General features: G+C 42.6%; 2 protein-coding genes across 2 annotated transcripts; one reads left to right on the top strand and one right to left on the bottom strand.

Moving 5' to 3' along the window:
• Positions 1-287: 287 nt before the first annotated feature.
• On the top strand, positions 288-14,647 carry scg3 (secretogranin III). Its single transcript, XM_062549802.1, has 12 exons — positions 288-823; positions 1,335-1,387; positions 1,661-1,700; positions 1,807-2,016; positions 3,515-3,657; positions 3,768-3,932; positions 4,199-4,415; positions 5,098-5,214; positions 7,118-7,201; positions 7,321-7,431; positions 8,692-8,781; positions 13,703-14,647. The coding sequence occupies exons 1-12, from the start codon at positions 727-729 to the stop codon at positions 13,819-13,821; spliced, it is 1,446 nt and encodes a 481-aa protein (XP_062405786.1). The 5' UTR covers positions 288-726; the 3' UTR covers positions 13,822-14,647.
• An 835-nt stretch (positions 14,648-15,482) lies between these two features.
• Positions 15,483-19,801, bottom strand: lysmd2 (LysM, putative peptidoglycan-binding, domain containing 2). Its single transcript, XM_062549605.1, has 3 exons — positions 19,556-19,801; positions 18,608-18,948; positions 15,483-16,488 (listed from the first exon to the last, which is right to left on the bottom strand). Exons 1-3 carry the CDS (start codon positions 19,799-19,801, stop codon positions 16,440-16,442), a joined length of 636 nt encoding a protein of 211 aa, XP_062405589.1. The 3' UTR covers positions 15,483-16,439.
• Between the last annotated feature and the right edge of the window lie 36 nt (positions 19,802-19,837).

Below are 19,837 nucleotides of genomic sequence, written 5' to 3' on the forward strand. Positions count from 1 at the left end.
CGACGGCTAAACAATGATTATTGAAAATATTTTGTTAATACTCAGTCTTATTAGCCTGTAGTTTAGACCTAGCTTATTTTCCACGTTGAGAAGCGCAACACTGAAACGTTATTTTAGTGTTGCTGATAATTACCACCTGGCCTTGATGAAAAGGATGGGGCCTCATTTAGAATATGCACTGACTGGACATGGTCTACTGTCAATAGGCTCTCCTCTTTTATTTCATTATTAAAATGTAGAAGCTATCGAAAATGGATTGTCTGACGCAGGTTGTGAAGGAGGTGACGCACATGGGCGGATTTTCGGCGTCGTCCACCAATTCACTCGGACTGGCTCGCCTCGAGTCTGATGTTGTCTAGGTGCGACTGCTAGGCGGCAGGTGTGAGCTCACGCGCAGCTTAAGGCCAGCGAGCTCTATCTAGCAGCTTATCTCTTTTTAATTATAGCCAGCGACCTGATTTCAGCACCGCGGGTACGTAACAGCTCCACAGCAGCGCTCTCGGAAACGCCACCTTGCGCCTCCCCGTTCAGACACGGTGATAGGCACCGGACAGCGCAGTCAGAAGCAGCAGCGTCACCGTTAGCCAAGGGAGCTGTCCAAACCTGTCAGCACTTTCTTGTAGTCGTTCACAAGGTGTACAGATAGAAGACAAAATACGAAGTGAACATACCGGGAGCTGCACTCCTGGCCACAACTAAAATAATTTAGAGGATATACATTCAAGAATGGCGTCAAAGAGCTTGGGGATTCTGGTCTTAATTCAGGTTTTTGCTCTAACCGTTCACCATCTCTCTGCCTTCCCAACACCTGCCAGTGCTGACGGTAAGTGGACTCCAACAACACTATCATACGAAGTCATAGCCTATGCAGAAACTATTTATGAGCAGGTTTTCTGTTTTCTCATAGCGATGATGTAATAAAATGACAGTCCTTTTCTCAAGCGATTGCTGAAAGACACGATCTAACTTGATTATCACAATATAATGTTAATAACTGATTTTAATACAAGCCTATTTTGACTTAAAAAGATGAACCCTAATGTTACATTTTGTCTATTTCATATAATTGTAAGTCGATTGCGTTCTATTTTCATGGCAGTTTAATCTTTTGTTCACTAATCCTCTTATTCCGGTCTCTCCGATTGGACAGTGCAAGGCAACTTAATACAGTAGGCTAGTCTACATCGCCAGTGCAAATCATTAGATTTGGACTTGTTAGAATAAAGTAAACAGAACACTTTCTAACGAAATACCGTGCCATAGATTTTAGCCTGTGTACCTTATATTGAGTGTGTGCAGTTTATTTGTTATATCCTACTTTTTTGCCATTTCAGATCAAACAGTACACAACAGACAGTTAACTGAGGAGAGACCTGTTCAGGAGCAGGTGTGTGTCATTCAGATTTTGACATTTTGTTATTATTTTATGCCAATATTAAAGTTCTGAACCTTTAATATTAAAGCAAAGTACTTTCTGTATGCTCTATTTTTCTCATCATATAGGCCTGTAAGGTTGTATTAAAGCAGAGTAAAGAACTGTCAAGTAATTGAACTGTCCTTGCCTAGAGCTGAAATCATAAAGAATCCAATAGTATTGTTCAACCCAATATTCTTACTTTGTCAGGTAGATGTATGACATATTTTCTTGTCCTTACAACAGATTGCTGAAGCTGACAGTATTAAAAAGGCAGACACAACAGGTAAGACAGCAACCAAAGCCCCTTTGATTTACCCAAAGAAACTATTTCTTTCTGGGTTTGTTTTTGGTAAAACATTTATTTATTAACAATATTAAACATATTTCAGCTCCAGATACGAAGCAAGCTGAGGAGTCGAGCGATTCAGCAACCAACTCTGATAGTGATGACTTCACTCTCTTGAAGTCGCTGGCAGAGAAATCCAAGCAGGCCGAAAACGAGACCCCCAAGCCCAGTAAAGATGACCAGCTGGTCCCTGACGAGGCTGACTCCACCAAGAACAGAAGGCTAGCAGATGACTATGATTCCACCAAGAATGGTATGGACTACTATGGTGCTAGACACAGAGAAACGTCCTGTAACTGAAATCATTGATGAAAGAGATCATAATCATTAGAAAGAGTCACAGTATATCTCAACATGGCTTGTCTTCAAGCCCTACATTATGTTTTTTGTATAAAATATGTAGGTCTATTAGCGTGAAACTGAAAACGGAATGATTACAGCCTGTGTGCTCTGTTACGGGGCTACTGTAGGTCAGTGTTTGGGCTGCTGCTGCAACTGTATTTAGGAGCAGGGCCCAGCTGTCTGTCGCTTTGATCTTTAATTCTGCGCTCGCTGCTGATCTGACAGGTCAGTCTAGAGACGCGCTGTTTGAGATGGGATTATCTGTTCACCGTCTGTCACCCCCAGGCCTGCTAAACCTGTGCTACCTCTCAACAACTTACAGCCAAAAGCTTACTTACTTCTACCCCCCTCTGAGACTTTGATGTGCTATCATATTCCTCGACTTTTACCAGCTTTCCATCAAGTTTTCTGAGTGAACCAGTTCTCGATAAACAACTCCGCTGGTGTGTTTTTCCGCTGGTGTGTTTTTGTAAGAGAAGTGCACCCACCCGTATCAGATCAATACACTCCGCAGGGCGTATGTGGATTTGGCTGGCGAAGTGAGGCCAGTGCTGGAGTCATGTATCCCTCCTCTCTCACCCATGCGTCCTCTATGGCTCCAGCGCTGCTTTGATCCAGGCCATTCTTGCTGAGTTCAATCACTTTAACTGTGCTTAGTGCCGCTGGGTCAGCAACTGACTATGCGCTCGTACAACATACCCTGTGCTGGCAAGCATTCTGCTGAGAGAAATGCGCCCATATTTGATGCACTACGGATGTCTTTTAGGGCGGTTGCAGTGAGTTTGAAGCACTGAAAAATGCAATGTTGCTGTTTTAGCTTTGAGGTCTAATCACAGCACTGTGAGGGCTTGTCTTTTTATCTGTGGTGCTTGCGTTTCATCACACACAAGTGCAGAGATCTGCATGGTTCTGTTCAAATCCACTGCACCACCATGGGGCATTATATAAGAGTCAAATTACAGAGCCAGCAGGAGCTGGACTGCAGGCAGATGCATGCTGCCAATATGCCATATCACTTTCACTCACTTCCGCTGCGCTGGGGGGATCTGACTCATTAATAAGTGCCATGGAGGAAGGGATTGGCTGTGCTGCTCTTAATGATCCAGACTGTGGCTGTAGGAAGGAGAGGCCGACCACATCCCTGTACCAGCAAATGCACACACACACACACACACACACACACACACACACACACACACACACACACATATACAGAAAGAGAGAGAGAGAGATTGAGATTTAGACTGTAAAGACTGAAATGCAGTCTTATTTCAAAAGTCGTATTAGAAATCCAAATGGTAATTTCTGATGAATTTTACAAGAGGTTTTATCTGCTTTATCAGATGAATTTGACAAGATGTTTTGCTTTATTAGATGAATTTGACCAGAGGTTTTATCTGCTTTTTCAGATGACCCTGAGAGTTTCCGCCAGCTGGACGGAACCCCACTGACAGCGGAGGACATTGTCCAGAAAATTGCCAAAAAAATATACGAGGAGGATGACAGAGGGGTGTTTGACAGGATTGTGTCAAAACTCCTGAAACTCGGACTGGTATGACTATTGACTTCTACCCAGCATTAAGGACGTGTGTGGGTGCCTCTATCATGCGTGTTGCAAAAGACCAAACTAATCCGTGTGGACCCGTAACTCTTTGTCCTCAGATCACAGACAGCCAAGCAGACACGCTGGAGTATGAAGTGGCAGAGGCCCTCCAGGACCTCATCACCAAAAATGCCAAAGACAACGAGATCGACGAGCCCGACCTCAGCATGGACTACCCCATCTCCAGGGGCGACGATGTGGACACTGCACCTGAGGACAACATGGTGAGACAGGATGGAGAGAGGAGGGCATTCTTATCTTATCCACTGTTGTTTCTTTATGTGTAAACTACATTTATTGCAGTATGTCCTATAATAATAAGCACCCACATGCATGCATATATACATACATACACACACATGTGTGTGTGAGAAGTACACACATACAGTACTCACTGTTCTTATAACAGGATTGTAATGGGGGTGAGGGTCAAATCTGATGTGGTCTGACTCCTACACACTCACTCCTACCGTCCTCTCTATGGCCGCAGGAGGAGGCCGACAGGCTGCCCAGCCGGCGCTATGAGGAGGACGAAGAGCCGGAGAACGTGAACCAGGAGACGGACGAGGCGACGGACGAGGCAGCGGACGCGGTGTGGGACGCAGCCAGCGAGGGCAACGACAGGAACGAGCTGAGCCCTGTGGACAGCCTCCAGGACCTCCAGTACTTCCCCAACTTCTACCGCCTGCTCAAGAGCCTGGACTCAGGTGAGCAGCAGGACATGCTAGCACAGCTCTTGAATTTCCCCTTGGGGATCAATAAAGTATCTATCTATCTATCTATCTCTATCTAGCTCATCTGGCCACACGGCCAGTGTTTGCCTGATGGTTTTATGTTTTATTAGGATCTTTTTTTTTAATTACTCTAACAAAACCAAACAGTAATAGCAGATAAAAGCATAAATGGGATGCTTTTATCTGCTATTACTGTTTGGTTTTGTTTATGTAAAGCGTATTGAATGACCTCTGTGTATGAAATGCGCTAGATAAATACACGTGACTTGACTTGGCTTGATGCAAGATTTAATACAAGCCATTGTCTGCGCTGCTATAAAGTCTTCTTATTTCCTGTGCACTGTTTAACTTTAGATATGAGGGACAGTATTGGATGTAATGAATTTAACCCGTAGCACACTAACATTCAACAGTGCAGTAATACTCTGAAAGATTTAGTCAGTGACTCACAGTGGTTGGATATGGTTCAGAGACATCTTTCTTCAGAGACATCGTTCTTCAGAGACATCTTTCATACTGAAACAATGTTCACAATATGATGAGAAGATGCCTACTGTTAGTTCATAGCAGCTCTTCTGCAACCGTTGAGACTATTGTGCCTCACGCTACTCTTCTGACCTATAACTGAACAACTGCTATCATCTACTTCCTCCAGAGCAAGATGCTGAGGAGCGGGAGACCCTGATCACCATCATGAAGACCCTGATTGACTTTGTGAAGATGATGGTCAAATATGGCACCATCACTCCAGAGGAAGGCGTCTCGTATCTTGGTAAGTTTCCATGTTGCTTGATGTATCTTGGTAAGTTTCCCAGTATACTTTAACATGTTGCTTGATGTCCCTCTGATTTCAAACTGATGGCGTTTGTCTGCTTGCCTGCTGCACAGATGGCCTTGCATCACTTGCCAAAGACAGGCTGTAATTTGAGCAACGTTAAAACGGGAAACTACCATTTGCCATGTCTCATATTGATGTGATATACAGTATTGATTCAGATCATATTCCCTCCAAGATTACATGCTGAGAGTAGCCACATTACAGAGAGATTAAATATCACATTTCAATGCAAATGTCCTCTTGCACACTCACTTGAAAGGATACAGCAAAAGGGTGGATTGTTAACATTGAGAGTGAGTTATGTTTAAATTAGTCTAATGACTTTAGGCACACTTATTTTGAACTGTGATGTAGCATATTTTAAAGGGTGAAAATCATCCACATCAGATTGGGTGGGAGATCCCTTTTGATGGTAGTGGTATTGATGACACCGCGTGTGTGTGTGTGTGTGTGTGTGTGTAGTGTGTAGTGCATACGTATGTGTGTGGGTGGGTGTTTGATGTGCCATTAGGCCTTTTGTGTTCTCAAAGCCAGGTCTATCTCATCAGAGGCCTGTAAAAACACACACAGCTGCTGTGTTCTGGGCAATTACCCTCTGAAATAGGACAGACTCCACTGGAAACTACCTCTGCTTGATGTCATTTGCCTGACATTTCAGGGTCACTGCAAATGACCTTACCAGTTCAAGCATAGAGATCACACTCGGTCTACATGGCATACTCTCCTTTACTGAATCCTCAGATTTAGATAACCTATTTCAAGCCCTCATGTTGTTTTATTTTCTCCTCAACTGTGTACTAGGTAGAAATAAGTATTTAGAAAAAAGGTCATTTATGCAATGTAGAGGGAATTCACAGATCATTTACATTGAGTTGATCAGAAATGTTTGTTCTCTGTGATTGTAACAGACCGTAAAAAGTGTGTGTGTGTCTGTGTGTGTGTGTAAACCTATGTGTGTGTGTGTGTGTGTGTATTCATGCATGTGCAAATGAGTGTATGTTTGTGCATGTATACCCCTGTTTAAAAGGCTTTGGGTAACAGCAGGTTCCAAGCCTTCTGTTGGTACAGCCAATGATCCCTCGTTACATGGCTGACTGGGCAGCAGAGCCACTAGCACCGGCCTGCTCACCTGTTTGGGCCTGCTGTGACTCAACCCATCCACACTTAGTGAGCTGATGTGTCCTGGACGTGCTCAGGCCTTAGTAATTAGCTGTCCCTGTGATTTATTTCCACTGCGTTCAGACCTCTAACGAGGTTAGCAGAGTCATTAAGATAGCGGAGAGATAACATCATGCATGCCCCTGTTGCGTAAAACAAGGTTTCCACAGCAACCTCAGCCACTTAATGTCAAGGTTCTATGGCGACCAGGGGCCACGGAATTGTGTGTTGCCTGGTAACGGCCCATTGTCGACTCCTATTGTGACAGGGATGAGTCACCTGTCACTCTGTGGAAATCTGTTGGATGGAGATAGTGCCCCCTCTGTCATGACAACGTGTATGTACGCATGTTTGTCCTGTGAAAACGTGTATGTACGCATGTTTGTCCTGTGAAAACGTGTATGTACGCATGTGAGCGTGTGATACCAGCGTATGCACTTCCATTAGAACAGTAGTGTTAAAGCCTGTGGGTCTGTGTTTGTGCCAGACTCAATGGTCATGGTTGAAGTCTCTACTCATTTTAAGGGCGGTTACAGTGCAGATTAACAAGAGTATGGTCAAAATGACAACCTGCGGTTACAGTGCAGATTAACAAGAGTATGGTCAAAATGACAACCTGTGTGTGTGTCGATGAGCTATGTATAGAGATCATCAGCGTAACTGAACCTTTTCTCTGCAGAGAACCTGGATGCCATGATTGCCTTGCAGACAAAGAACAAGCTGGGCCAGTCTCTTGGGATCCCGGTTCTTACCCCACCTACAGGTACGTGTCCCTCTGCTAGCTCCTCCTAAAGGACACTGCTGCCCGTCATGACAGGCACATCTAGGGTGGTGCTGTAGAAGCATAGCACCTCACATGTTGCCCATCTCCCTCCACTCCAGGCAAGCTGACGGAGGACGACGACAACACCAAGGCGGAGGCAGCGAAGATGCAGAAGGAGTACGAGTTGCTGAGGGATTCCACCAAAAACGTGCAGGCCGCCACAGAGACCAGTGAGTTGGACACCATTCAGCACAGTTCACAATTCACATTCCACACACTACAAAAAACTGCTTGTCTAATAAAATCCAACCAAGTGTTTTAATCTTATATCAAGATAAATAAACTAGCTGGTATTGTTTTCAGTACAAAGACACTTACCTAGTGCTTTCTTTTGAAATCATTTGACTTAATTTAAGAAAAGTTTGTCTTATTTTAAGTCACTTCTTCCTGAAAACAAGCAAAATCATCTGTCCGTGCAGTAAGTAAATTTGTCGTAAAATAAGCAAAATTATCTGTCCGTGCAGTAAGAAAATTTGTCTTGATAAGTCAAAGTCTTCTTAAATTAAGTGAAATTATCTTTTGAGAGAGCGCTAGGTAAGTATTTTCATACTTAAAACAATACCAAATAGATTTTTGATCTTAATATAAGATAATTACACTTGGTTAGATTTCATTTTTTGCAGTGCACTCACCATTAGAGCCACAAATCTGAAGTGGTGCGTAGAAAAACTGCTCTGCACACACAACATGTTTGTGAGAATGCGTATCCAATGCTAAGTAATACGTAAAATGAAATTTAAGAATTTGATATTTAAATTTGAGTTTAACAAACTACTACTCAGGATATGTTATGTCAGCTGATATGACAATTACATGCATGTATGCACTAAGATATATGGAAGACCAAAATTTAAATTGATTATTGATCTTGATCATTTCAGGATATTAAAATTTCAATGATGCAGTGAAGAAAAAAATGCTTGAACAGTTGGTTCTATTTTCTCTGCATATGCGCCAGAGAGAGAGAGAGAGAGAGAGAGAGAGAGAGAGAGAGAGAGAGAGAGAGAGAGTGTGTGTGTGTGTGTGTGGGAAGGGCACCACTCGACAAACCCATCTGCTTGCACCTCAGGGGTGATCCAGGTTTTTCAGATATCACTTGAGAGGCCAGTGGATCTCTAGCATCCCCACACTGCCCTGTGTCTCCTGGGGCAGCTAGTCCATCAGCATCATCCTCATTACTGACTGAAAAACAACAAGTGTACAACGGCAACGGCAACAAGTGTACATTTTTTTTTTTTTTTTTAAGGCATAGACTGGAAGTTTTGTTTGTTTGCATTTCAGTTAGAATGAGGTCATCTGTATTTTTTATTCAACTGATCATTATTGGTGCAAATTCATTAATGTGAAAGATTTGGTGTTTTGTGTTCGACGAAGTAGAAAATGCTCCTTTAGAAAACCGAAGGCTTTAATTTGACCCCATTCTCTTGCAGGCCACCCGGGGAAATCTGAGACTTATTTGGAAGCAATCAGGAAGAACATTGAGTGGCTAAAGAAGCATAACAAAGATGCCAACAAAGAGGGTAAGCGTTTCCCCCATCTTTAGCGTACAGCCCAAGCACTAGCGGTGCTGTAGGAGGCAACTGGTGGCCTATATAACACTGTCCTAGATTAAGAGGACACCACTGTGATCTGGGTTTGTGTGTGTGTGTGTGGGGGGGGGGGGGGGGTAGTTACCCTAAGCTTCCTGTCACGTACAGTAGCTGTAAACAACATTCAAAGAACGGTAGTTTGATAGTGAAACCCATTTGTCATGAGAACTGGGGGCCATAAGCTACAGTATGTGCCTGTAAGGCAGTGTTTTTCAACCACTGTGCCGTGGCACACTAGTGTGCCGTGACACATTGTTAGGTGTGCCGTGGGAAATTATCCAATTTCATCTAAGTGGTCTAAAAAAGAGTAAATAGAAATCATTTCTTTTGTGTTCATTTGATTCCTATTCAAGACACTTTGACAAGAATGACTTGATATCATTAATGCGGGCTACAGATTTTTATTTAATTTCATTTTCCATAAAATTTCATTTTATTTAACATTTCCGGCTGGTGGTGTGCCTCAGGATTTTTTCAAGGAAAAAAGTGTGCCTTGGCTCAAAAAAAGTTGAAAAACACTGCTGTAAGGGAGCCATAAGCTCCAGTGTGTGCCTGTAAGGGGCCTGTAAGCTACAGTATGTGCCTGCTGTAAGGGAGTGGTAAGCGCACTCTGTGCTGTAACCGTGTGCCACATCACATGTACAGTGTTCACCTTGATTTGAGATGCTGCTGCAGAGGAGCAGAGCAGAGCTGGCACATGGGCTGGAGCGCATGGGCTGAGGGTCACATGGGCTGGAGCGCGTGGGCTGAGGGTCACATGGAGACGCACTCTGGAGCCCCATGCAATTAGGACCCTCTTTACGGCGCGTTAGTCACACACACATTTGCAATGGAAATCAGTGTCATAGTAGTTTCCAGGGGATTCGTGAATATGGATGCTTCCTTGATGGGCTTGCCCTAATTATAGGGATGTGGCTGCTGTTTCTCAAACAAAGAGCCCTTTCTTCCACTCCGTCTACCTGATGCAGCCCAATCCATGTGGACATGGAGATGAACTAAGATGATCAGAACGGAGTCCTAAATACAGTGCGTGATTCGTAAAGATGATCAGAACGGAGTCCTCCTAAATACAGTGCGTGATTCGTAAAGATGATCAGAACGGAGTCATAAATACAGTGCGTGCTTCGTAAAGATGATCAGAACGGAGTCCTAAATACAGTGTGTGATTCGTAAAGATGATCAGAACGGAGTCCTCCTAAATACAGTGCGTGATTCGTAAAGATGATCAGGACGGAGTCCTAAATACAGTGCGTGATTCGTAAAGATGATCAGAACGGAGTCCTAAATACAGTGCGTGATTCGTAAAGATGATCAGAACGGAGTCCTCCTAAATACAGTGCGTGATTCGTAAAGATGATCAGAACGGAGTCCTAAATACAGTGCGTGATTCGTAAAGCAGGAGGTGTGTGAGCACAAACAGGGTGCTGTTCCAGCAGCCAGTCCCAGAACTGCTGCTGCGTGTGTGTGTATGTGTGTGTGTGTGTGTGTGTGTGTGTGTGTGTGTGTGTGTGTGTGTGTGTGTGTGTGTGTGTGTGTGTGTGTGCTTGCGTGTGTGTGTGTGTGTGTGTGTGTGTGTGTGTGTGTGTGTGTGTGTGTGTGTGTGTGTGTGTGTGTGTGTGTGTGTGTGAGTGTGTGTGTGTGTGTGTGTGTGTGTGTGTGTGTGTGAGTGTGTGTGTGTGTGTGTGTGTGTGTGTGTGTGTGTGTGTATGTGTGTGTGTGTGTGTGTTGTAGGGCAGTGGATGCTGAGAGTGTGTCTGTGGCACTCCAAAGCCCCTTCTCCTTCAGAGCTCAAATGTGTATCAGTGTAGTAAGTAGAGCCTCCACATGGCATGATGTTGATATTCAATGCTGCTTATGGGTGTTGATATTCCCCATTGCTGCTTATGGGTGTTGATCGCAGTTGCATGCAGCAGATGTCAACTGTTGCCTGCAGCCAGACGTCACCTTACTTGATAGTCTCACTGTATTGGGAAATCTTCAAAATACACACTTCTAGAAAGAGACATTTTTCTCTTGCATACATGTCACTGTCAGGAAAAAAAAAGAAAGCATTAGCAAATTAAAAAAAATTTAGAAGGAAGGGAGGGTGCAGATTTGATTCACAATGCATTGCCATCTCACATCGACTCCAGGATTCCCATAAATTCTAAATGGATCTCATACATACTTGATAATGATATCTTAATGACTTGCAACACTATCATTGACATAATTCTTTTCGTTGTCGTTGTTTTATCTTATGTTATCACCCTCACTCCATTTTGGGTGTAGATGCCGGGTCTATCTGTCTTTTAATCGCTCACATCATGGCAAAAGCAATGGTCCAGTTTACTTCACATTTAAATTGTCACATACAGTATAGGGTCACACAGACACAGAGGGCCTCACAGACTGTAGATACCTGTATTCACAATGTGAATTTGAGCCTGGTCATACTGTATCTTGACTGTAGTATTCACAATGTGAATTTGAGCCTGGTCATACTGTATCTTGACTGTAGTATTCACAATGTGAATTTGAGCCTGGTCATACTGTATCTTGACTGTAGTATTCACAATGTGAATTTGAGCCTGGTCATACTGTATCTTGACTGTAGTATTCACAATGTGAATTTGAGCCTGGTCATACTGTATCTTGACTGTAGTATTCACAATGTGAATTTGAGCCTGGTCATACTGTATCTTGACTGTAGTATTCACAATGTGAATTTGAGCCTGGTCATACTGTATCTTGACTGTAGTATTCACAATGTGAATTTGAGCCTGGTCATACTGTATCTTGACTGTAGTATTCACAATGTGAATTTGAGCCTGGTCATACTGTATCTTGACTGTAGTATTCACAATGTGAATTTGAGCCTGGTCATACTGTATCTTGACTGTAGTATTCACAATGTGAATTTGAGCCTGGTCATACTGTATCTTGACTGTAGTATTCACAATGTGAATTTGAGCCTGGTCATACTGTATCTTGACTGTAGTATTCACAATGTGAATTTGAGCCTGGTCATACTGTATCTTGACTGTAGTATTCACAATGTGAATTTGAGCCTGGTCATACTGTATCTTGACTGTAGTATTCACAATGTGAATTTGAGCCTGATCATACTGTATCTTGACTGTAGTATTCACAATGTGAATTTGAGCCTGGTAACTATACTGTATCTCGACTGTAGTATTCACAATGTGAATTTTAGCCTGATACTGTATCTTGACGAGCACAATTTGGCCATCCTACAAGATCACCTGGACCTAGATCAGCATCCAGAAGAAAGATTTTTTCACATTCTTTACTGACCAAATGTTGGGACGAGGGAATGCCCTTCTCATTTGACTGGGTACCATAGTGGATCCACACTAATAGAAATGCCGACGGTCAAAGACAGAGCTCGTGCCCCAGCACAGTTTGAGCCCCGTGGAACACAGCCGTTTCCTGCAGCACTTAATGAAGAGGAGGAATGAAATGTTAATGAGAGCGAGATATTCATCAACACGTAAGGTCGTCTATGCACTTTGGCTGCCAAACACTAACCAGCCACAAAAGCGCTGCTAAAAATAGCAACACTCTTTTGAGTTTCTATCGCTTTCCTGTCAGGACTTGCACTCAAAGACACTTTTAGGCTCAAGCTGAGGTGAATGAAAGCATGCAATTTAAAAAGACCATTGGACCTAGAATGCTGTTTATGGCAGCAGACAAAAACTATGTTTTATTTGATTCCTTCCTCTTTTTCATCTAATCTCCTCTATGGTGTCCACTGTCCCGCACTTAGTTTGTCTCTTGTTCTTTCTCATCTTTTCTTGTGTATTTTCTTATTCCTGTCTTGTCCATGGTCCCCTCTCCCATCTCTCTGGAGGGCCCCCGTGGAGTGCACAGCCCTGTGTGTGTTGTCCATTGATCTTGTCCATGGGCCTGCTGAAGCCCCATTAACATGCAGAGAAGTGGATTGGGGCGTCTGGGAAAAGACAGACTCTCTCTCTCTCTGATTGATTTTAAAAAAGGAAGTAGAATAAAGGCCCCATAATAGGTAGGATCGGAGGGCTTTATGGTGACAGTGAAAGGCCCTGCTATTGGTGCAGGTCATTTCCCACTGTGTCTGTACGTGGACACTTAGTGCTGTTTACTTGAAGAGGGGAAAGTGAGACCATGGCAAAAAAAAAAAATAGACCACTGCATTTAATTAAACCATCACTACTCACTCAACTTGCTAACATGCAGGTATATTTTCAGGTAAAATCAGTGGAATTTAATCATATACTTATGCCATCCTTTTAAGTGTGATTGATTGATTTCTTTTATGTCCTTTGACTGCAGCGTATGGAGGTCACGAAACATGAAAATGAATGAATGAATTGAAATGAATTGTATTTTGATATTTTGATATTTTGATATAATTGATATTTTGTATAATTTCAATATTTTGTGTAATTGACAGGAAATATAATTAACTACAATGAAGCACTATAGGGCAGGAGAACAAACTTTCAGCAAAACAACCCAAATAGCCTACTTGTATTCCCTTGATCACAAATTGTCGGGGGTTGATGTGCATACGAAACATCTCTCTCACTCCCACCCACCACCTGTAGCGGCCATATTTTATAACACAGATACTGTAGATGTCCAGGCCCACCATGAGCAGGCCCACCAGAGGAAGACAAACAGATTTGCGTGGGTGTATAAGCTTTACGAGACGTCTTTGGCAGACTTGATGTACAAAATAAAGCCTTCATATTTATATATATATATATATTTTTAAAAAGCTGCTTCTCAACACTTGCTATTCTTAGCTTCTGACAAAATCCCAGAATCTTAGATACTCTAACATGCATGCCTTCTTCTTCATCATCCCCAGAATACGACTTGTCCAAGCTGAGGGACTTCATGGACCAGCAGGTGGACACCTACATTGATAAGGGCATTCTAGAGAAGGAGGAGGGGGAGGTGATCAAGAGGATCTATGGCAGCATGTAGAAATGACCGCTCCATGGCCATGTGCGACTAAGCTAAGCATTTATGTGATTCTTCTGTATGCTGAAGGGAAAATGACCATTTTGACCGAAATGACAAACGACAACTGTATTGAACATTACGCATCCCTAGTGGGTCGCTCAGAGAATGCCATAATGATGAAGGCATTGCTGAGGGCCTTTTAGTATTGATAGTATCCGGATGTAATCTAAACAGTCTGGGTAGCGGTAGCTGAATGCAAGGGAAGCAATCACCTGCACCCCCACTTGACAACACTTGCATCACCTTCAATAATTAGTCAATCGATAACCAAAACCTATTTATTGATCCCAATGGAACTTGCAAAATAGGGCACTGCCTTCCTAAAGAATGAATCCTCTGTGGCTAATGTGGAATGAGTGGCAAATAATTTTAGAAAATCACACTGTAGTTTTTGCATTTACTTCTATTTTGCAATAGACACTAAGATATGCGTACATCTATATCAAAATGTATCCATTCTGTGTAATCTGTCCTAGCATACTATTGTTTCTCTAATGTAAGCATAAAATCTATGGCTACTTAAGTCAACCAAAAAATGCTCTGTTTTGAGGTCATCTCAGTGACTTTTCTGTATCCTGTTTTATTTCCTTGTTCTTGGTTAATGTGAATAAGGATCTTTCTTTGTACTATTGTCACACTTCTGCACCTGCAACATGGGAGTTTACCTTCGGCATGTTTCAGTATGTTTTACTGTACACCGTTCTAGACACAAAATCAAGTATTTTTAAATGTAAATATTTGTGATTTTTCCAAAATGTTAAAGCAAATAAAACATTGCCTTTCTTTATCCTTGTAGTTTTTGATGTGTCATTAATATAAGTGCAACCTATGAAGGATATTTCAATAGGATCAGTCCAGTGCTGTCTGACATATAGTTATTTAAGTCATTATATGTTATCATTACTCTAAAATCAATCTGGTTGCAATTGATTTTGCTAGTGGCCTAGTTGTATTTACAGTATCAAGCATGTTAAAGAAAAACCGTCTGATTTCTGAAAAACACACTGGGCTAGATATGCATCAGTTTCATGAACATTTCTATGATATTACGTAGTGTATCAAACATCATTTGATATGATATTACGTAGTGTATCAAACATCATTTGATGCAATGGATAAAGGGGCATTACCACAGATTGCGATAAATCTACACAGGAGGATGACTGGAGGCATAATGGCATTTCTAAAATAGATTGGCAACTGTGCGACACACATTATGTGAAGGGGGCTGAGCTACATTAACTATACCATTAGGTATCTCTACACACAAGAAGTGTTCACATTGCAAAAGTGCCTGTGTAACTGTGTGAACAGTATGAATTTTATAACCACTCATTAAATGAAAAGGTAGCTTTGTAATCTAATATATCTACACAAACCTAATCAGTGCTCTACAGTATATGCACATGTTTTGTTTCAGACTACTTTTAACTGATGTGAAGTCATGGACATGCTACAGGCTTCATTTAAACATACTGTAGCATGCAGAGTTGTGAGGACTCATGAGTATTACCCTTAACGGCTTCAGAACAGTTTATAGTTATAAATCCCAATATGAGGCTCCACGCGCTTATATGGCAAGTGCTGAATTTTATAATCAAGAACACACTGGGTTAAAGAAATGGATTTACAGATGCATTTTATTATTACTCAAAATCCAAGACAAAAATAGCACAATACAACTGCTTCTTGTCAACATACTCAATGAGTGCGCACACACACACACACATACGCGCACGCACACACACACACACACAAAAAATACATTCACTCAAGAATGAAAATTTTCCCTTCCTACTAGCAAAAAAACATTTGTATAGGCAAAGAAGTTATAGTATTGATAAGCCATCACACACGGACAGCTTGCAGTAAATGTTGGGTCATTCAGGTGAAACATGACATGGTGAATCTCACATGTGATATTGCGATGGCTTCTTAAGAGAGAGAGCATTGATTATCCTATTTCTTGCAACAGCAATCATCTACTAGTGCAGAGTCCCTCATTTCACTTTGGGTCGAGTCAAGCGGACTTGACTAGAGCAGCGTTAAAAGCATGAAGTGGCCACCTGGTGCCCAAAATAATCTCCCATCAAAATAAATAAACGGATGTATGAGTGATTCATATAGACCTGAATTCTGTGTTTCCAAATGCCTCTCTCTTACATCCACAAAGAGCTGTAACCCGAGCTCCCTCTCTCGATGTAGGCTCTTCCTCTGCAATATCAATGACTATGCTAAAGCAGGTGTTCACCTGTGATGCTTGTCTGTGCTGCCCCCTGGTGGCAGTTTGGTAACAGTATGATGTGCCATTTGGAAACACGGCATCAAAAGCAGGTATTAATAATAATAATAATAATAATAATAATAATAATAATAATAAAATTCTACGTCAGCAAGACTCATAATAACAACAAAGAGTGAAAGGCAATGGATGACCTCAGTGCAAGAGCCTGGACATAACGTCCCATTTCAAGGTTTGGTAAAAGCAACACATAAAAAGAACAAGGACAACCACAAACACGAGGGCAAGATGGAGAGGAATTGTCATTGCTCCAGGTAAACAGTCCACCACCACTGGCTCAGATTTCCTGGTAGGATGAAGTTGGCTCTGATGAGTAGTCTTCATCCCTTCAAGGAGAAAAAAACAATATTAAATGTCAAGGTTTTCATAATGATTATTACAATGAGCTTTTATGCCCAGTTATCTTGTCATTTTAACCATTTGTTTTGCAGTCATTGTATGATATAGCACTGACCAAAAGGGACATTTGCAAATGTATATTTTCCATGAAAAAATGTCAAGGTCAGGCCAGATCAGTGAGATTGTCTAGACAACCGGATTCACGGTTAAAAGGATTAAGTATAGTGGCCTTCATTTGGAGCTGCCCCAAGAACACTGTATACCACACTTCCTCCTGCTGCCCACTCAGGTGGCCTGGTCAGCTGTCAAGACTCACGCCGTAGAGGGACCTCCGACCTGAGCCTGATGTTTGCTCAGATCCACCTTCCCAAGCAGCCAGGGGCACCTCAATTGTGCACGGCTCCTCGTGCAAACAGAAGGGTTTGTTCCTGGCTGTCTGTGTCATGAATCTTAAAACCCAGCAACTGTCTCCTGCACTTAAATTGAGCAAATACAGATGAGCAGTGAGCCAGACAGCAAACAAAACCTTGTGTACATGTGTGTTTTGTCTGGAAACTCACACACAATTTTGTGGAACCAACAGTAAATGTTAAAAGTTTGCCTCTGCCAACGCGTCACATCCTAAATACTGAGTGTTCATTGTCATAGTGATCTGACCATCCCAACATCAAACATATTTTACACGAATCTTTATGGTCACAAAGGCCAGAGTATAACATCAAGCTATTTGATTTTCCACCACCAACTAAGCCTCACTGGATCAATTACACACTACTGGAGCAGTATATCCAGGCAGAATGCCCTGCATGTGCTATGGACACAATACAGGACACAATACATACTTCTGAGTAAGCAAGGTGTCTTGTCTTCTTATTGTTTCCCTCACAGCTGGCCTCCACAGAGCAGACATGGCCTAGAGCTACTCCCCTTGCTGGCGTCATCATTTATTCACTACTGTGCACCTGATGCTGAACAACAGCGCAGCACACGGATCAGTTACACCAGCGCCATGATTCTCTCTGCCTCTCAGGAACCACCAGGCAAAGGAGAAGCGGCCTTTTTACGTTTCCTCCTGCTGCAATAGTACAAAGAACAAAGAAACAAGGTACTGCCCTTGAGTCCCAAACCACTAGGAAAGTTTCAAAACTATTTGAGCTTCTGTTCAATTGAGGAAAATCTTAATGTTAACAATTTAGATTTCATTGTAATATAAAACTGCTGCCAGCAAACTCTAAATGAAGAATAGGATAACGTGATTCCCTTTGCATGGGCGCCTGCATCCATTTGGAAACTATGTTCAAATATAAAGGGTCACAAAAAAGTGCATGACTCAAACTTGCCTTCACCCAAATGAAGGGTTGCAGGCCAACTGGGAACAAGTGCAACAAACATATTTAGGGAAACAAATCCAAATGTGTTATCTATGGACATCACAACTGAGAACCCATTTTCTAAAACAATTAATTTGCTTATGAAGCACTGATTAATTAAGCCACTACATTACACAAAGGCATCTTTGAGAGCTGACCTAAAACTGGCAGACAGCCGATAACAGGAGTAATGTATCTGGAATGATTTCCAAAACAAGAAAACAATATGTTTCTGTCTCACCAATGAGGCAGACTCAGGAAGCCTCTCTGTGCAAAGCAGATTGGGCCCATTACAGCAGCTGAGCTTGCACTGAGACACAAGTATGGCATCCACTCGGATTCTGTGCTCAGTAGACACAAAACTTTGGCTACCAGTCAGTCTAACTGACTCAGCACCTTGACAACAGGGCCAACAGCACTACTCTAAGGAGCACCAGCAAGCAGACTATCTAGAGAGATGCCAGGAAATGCAAGACATTCATCAGATCGCTCCACTTAGAGTGGACGTCAGCAGCCTTCTGGCCCAAGCAGTCGAGAGGAAGGACATCCTCATTATGTCAGCCCTCTGACGCAGACTTTTCTCGGTCTTGTCTTGACATTTTCAAATTGTTATGACTTGCTTGATGTTCGTCTCCTGTTAGTAGTTTCACAATTGTGAAGGCAATAGAAACACAGAACATTTTCCCTTACAAATTGAACCCTTCAACATACTCCTCTTCATCAATATGAGGCTTACCTTCTATCCTCCTCTTTCAACTTTCTTGCTGCCTGTTTGGATAATTTAATTTGCAAGTCCAGTCTATGCAAGTAGTCCTTGGCTGAGAGTTCCTCAGGCTGAGGGGGCTTGGCGTGGGGCTCCGGGGGACAGGGGGCCGGTGAGGCAGGGGGCGAGGGCCCATCACTATCAGGGGCCCCATCTGCCTGCTCCTGGAGAGTGGGGGCCTCACCGTCTGGAGACTCCAGCGACAGTCCGTTGAAAAGGGAAGGCTTCTTCGAAGCTACAGGGATATTCAGGCTGTTCCGCAGGAAAATGCAATCATTGCTAAAGAGTTTGTTGGCCCTCTTGATTTGCTCCATCTGTGTGGTAATTTAAAGGAAAGAATTAAGTCATTTTTCATACTGTCAAATGAGCTATGACTCATCAACTGATGATGATGATGATTATTATATATATATATATTTTTTTTTTTTAAGGCACTATATGTGAGGTTATGCCTACACATTAAATGTAGCCTTCAGAGTTAGTTTTATCATCGTTGAGGCTACATGTGTCAACAGAGTAGGCTACACCTACAGGTGCAACATTGTAATGATGTCAGACCATGAATGAGACTCAACAATGTCTGCTGCTCCACCAAGGTTGTTCAGCAACCTTGCTTGCAATATCGGCTGAATGGTGCCTCCCGAAAGAGCAATACGGGGTAAATTACGCAGTCCCTCCTAGCTCCTAGCTACAGGCTACTGCTAATCCATTAGCATAGTGAGACTGACCGCACAACGCAAACGCTGTGCGATTGCTAGGCTAATTTGAGAAACTGGCGTTTGGGTGCAATTAGGAAACGTTACAGACTCCGAGAGGTTGCGATTTACCCCGACATTTCCAGTGCGCAAAGTTTATTTCTTATTATGCAAAACAAACAATATAGGCTACGAAACCACTCAACTTGTAGGTTATCATACTTACGGTAACACCATATTTGAGAGCTATCCCTTGCAATGTATCGCTATCCGTAACACGATGTTCTATGTATTTCTCTCCCATAGAAGCCGTAACGCTGGCCGTGCTGCCATAGGACCGGGTTTTGGTGCGAGCCAAGCTCTGTGATAATTCACTCTCTGATTCTGATCCGGACCGAGACCTTGGGAAGATGGGTTGCCCAAATCGTCCGCCTCCATCCCGTAGAGGCAGGACTGGGGAGAACTCCGCCATCTTCTTTCTGATAAATAAAGAGGCTGCAGTGATACG

This window comes from Sardina pilchardus, chromosome 11 (assembly GCF_963854185.1).
Source record: "Sardina pilchardus chromosome 11, fSarPil1.1, whole genome shotgun sequence".
Lineage (NCBI taxonomy): Eukaryota > Metazoa > Chordata > Actinopteri > Clupeiformes > Clupeidae > Sardina > Sardina pilchardus.

Bases quoted from the DNA above. Each gene is read 5' to 3' on its own strand.
- scg3 (XM_062549802.1), top strand. From the start codon at position 727: ATGGCGTCAAAGAGCTTGGGGATTCTGGTCTTAATTCAGGTTTTTGCT. The intron at 1,388-1,660 runs GTGTGTGTCATT...TCCTTACAACAG, and splicing joins AGAGACCTGTTCAGGAGCAG to ATTGCTGAAGCTGACAGTAT. The intron at 1,701-1,806 runs GTAAGACAGCAA...AACATATTTCAG, and splicing joins TAAAAAGGCAGACACAACAG to CTCCAGATACGAAGCAAGCT.
- lysmd2 (XM_062549605.1), bottom strand. From the start codon at position 19,801: ATGGCGGAGTTCTCCCCAGTCCTGCCTCTACGGGATGGAGGCGGACGA. The intron at 18,949-19,555 runs GTAAGTATGATA...ATTACCACACAG, and splicing joins CTCTCAAATATGGTGTTACC to ATGGAGCAAATCAAGAGGGC. The intron at 16,489-18,607 runs GTAAGCCTCATA...TTCTCCTTGAAG, and splicing joins TTGAAAGAGGAGGATAGAAG to GGATGAAGACTACTCATCAG.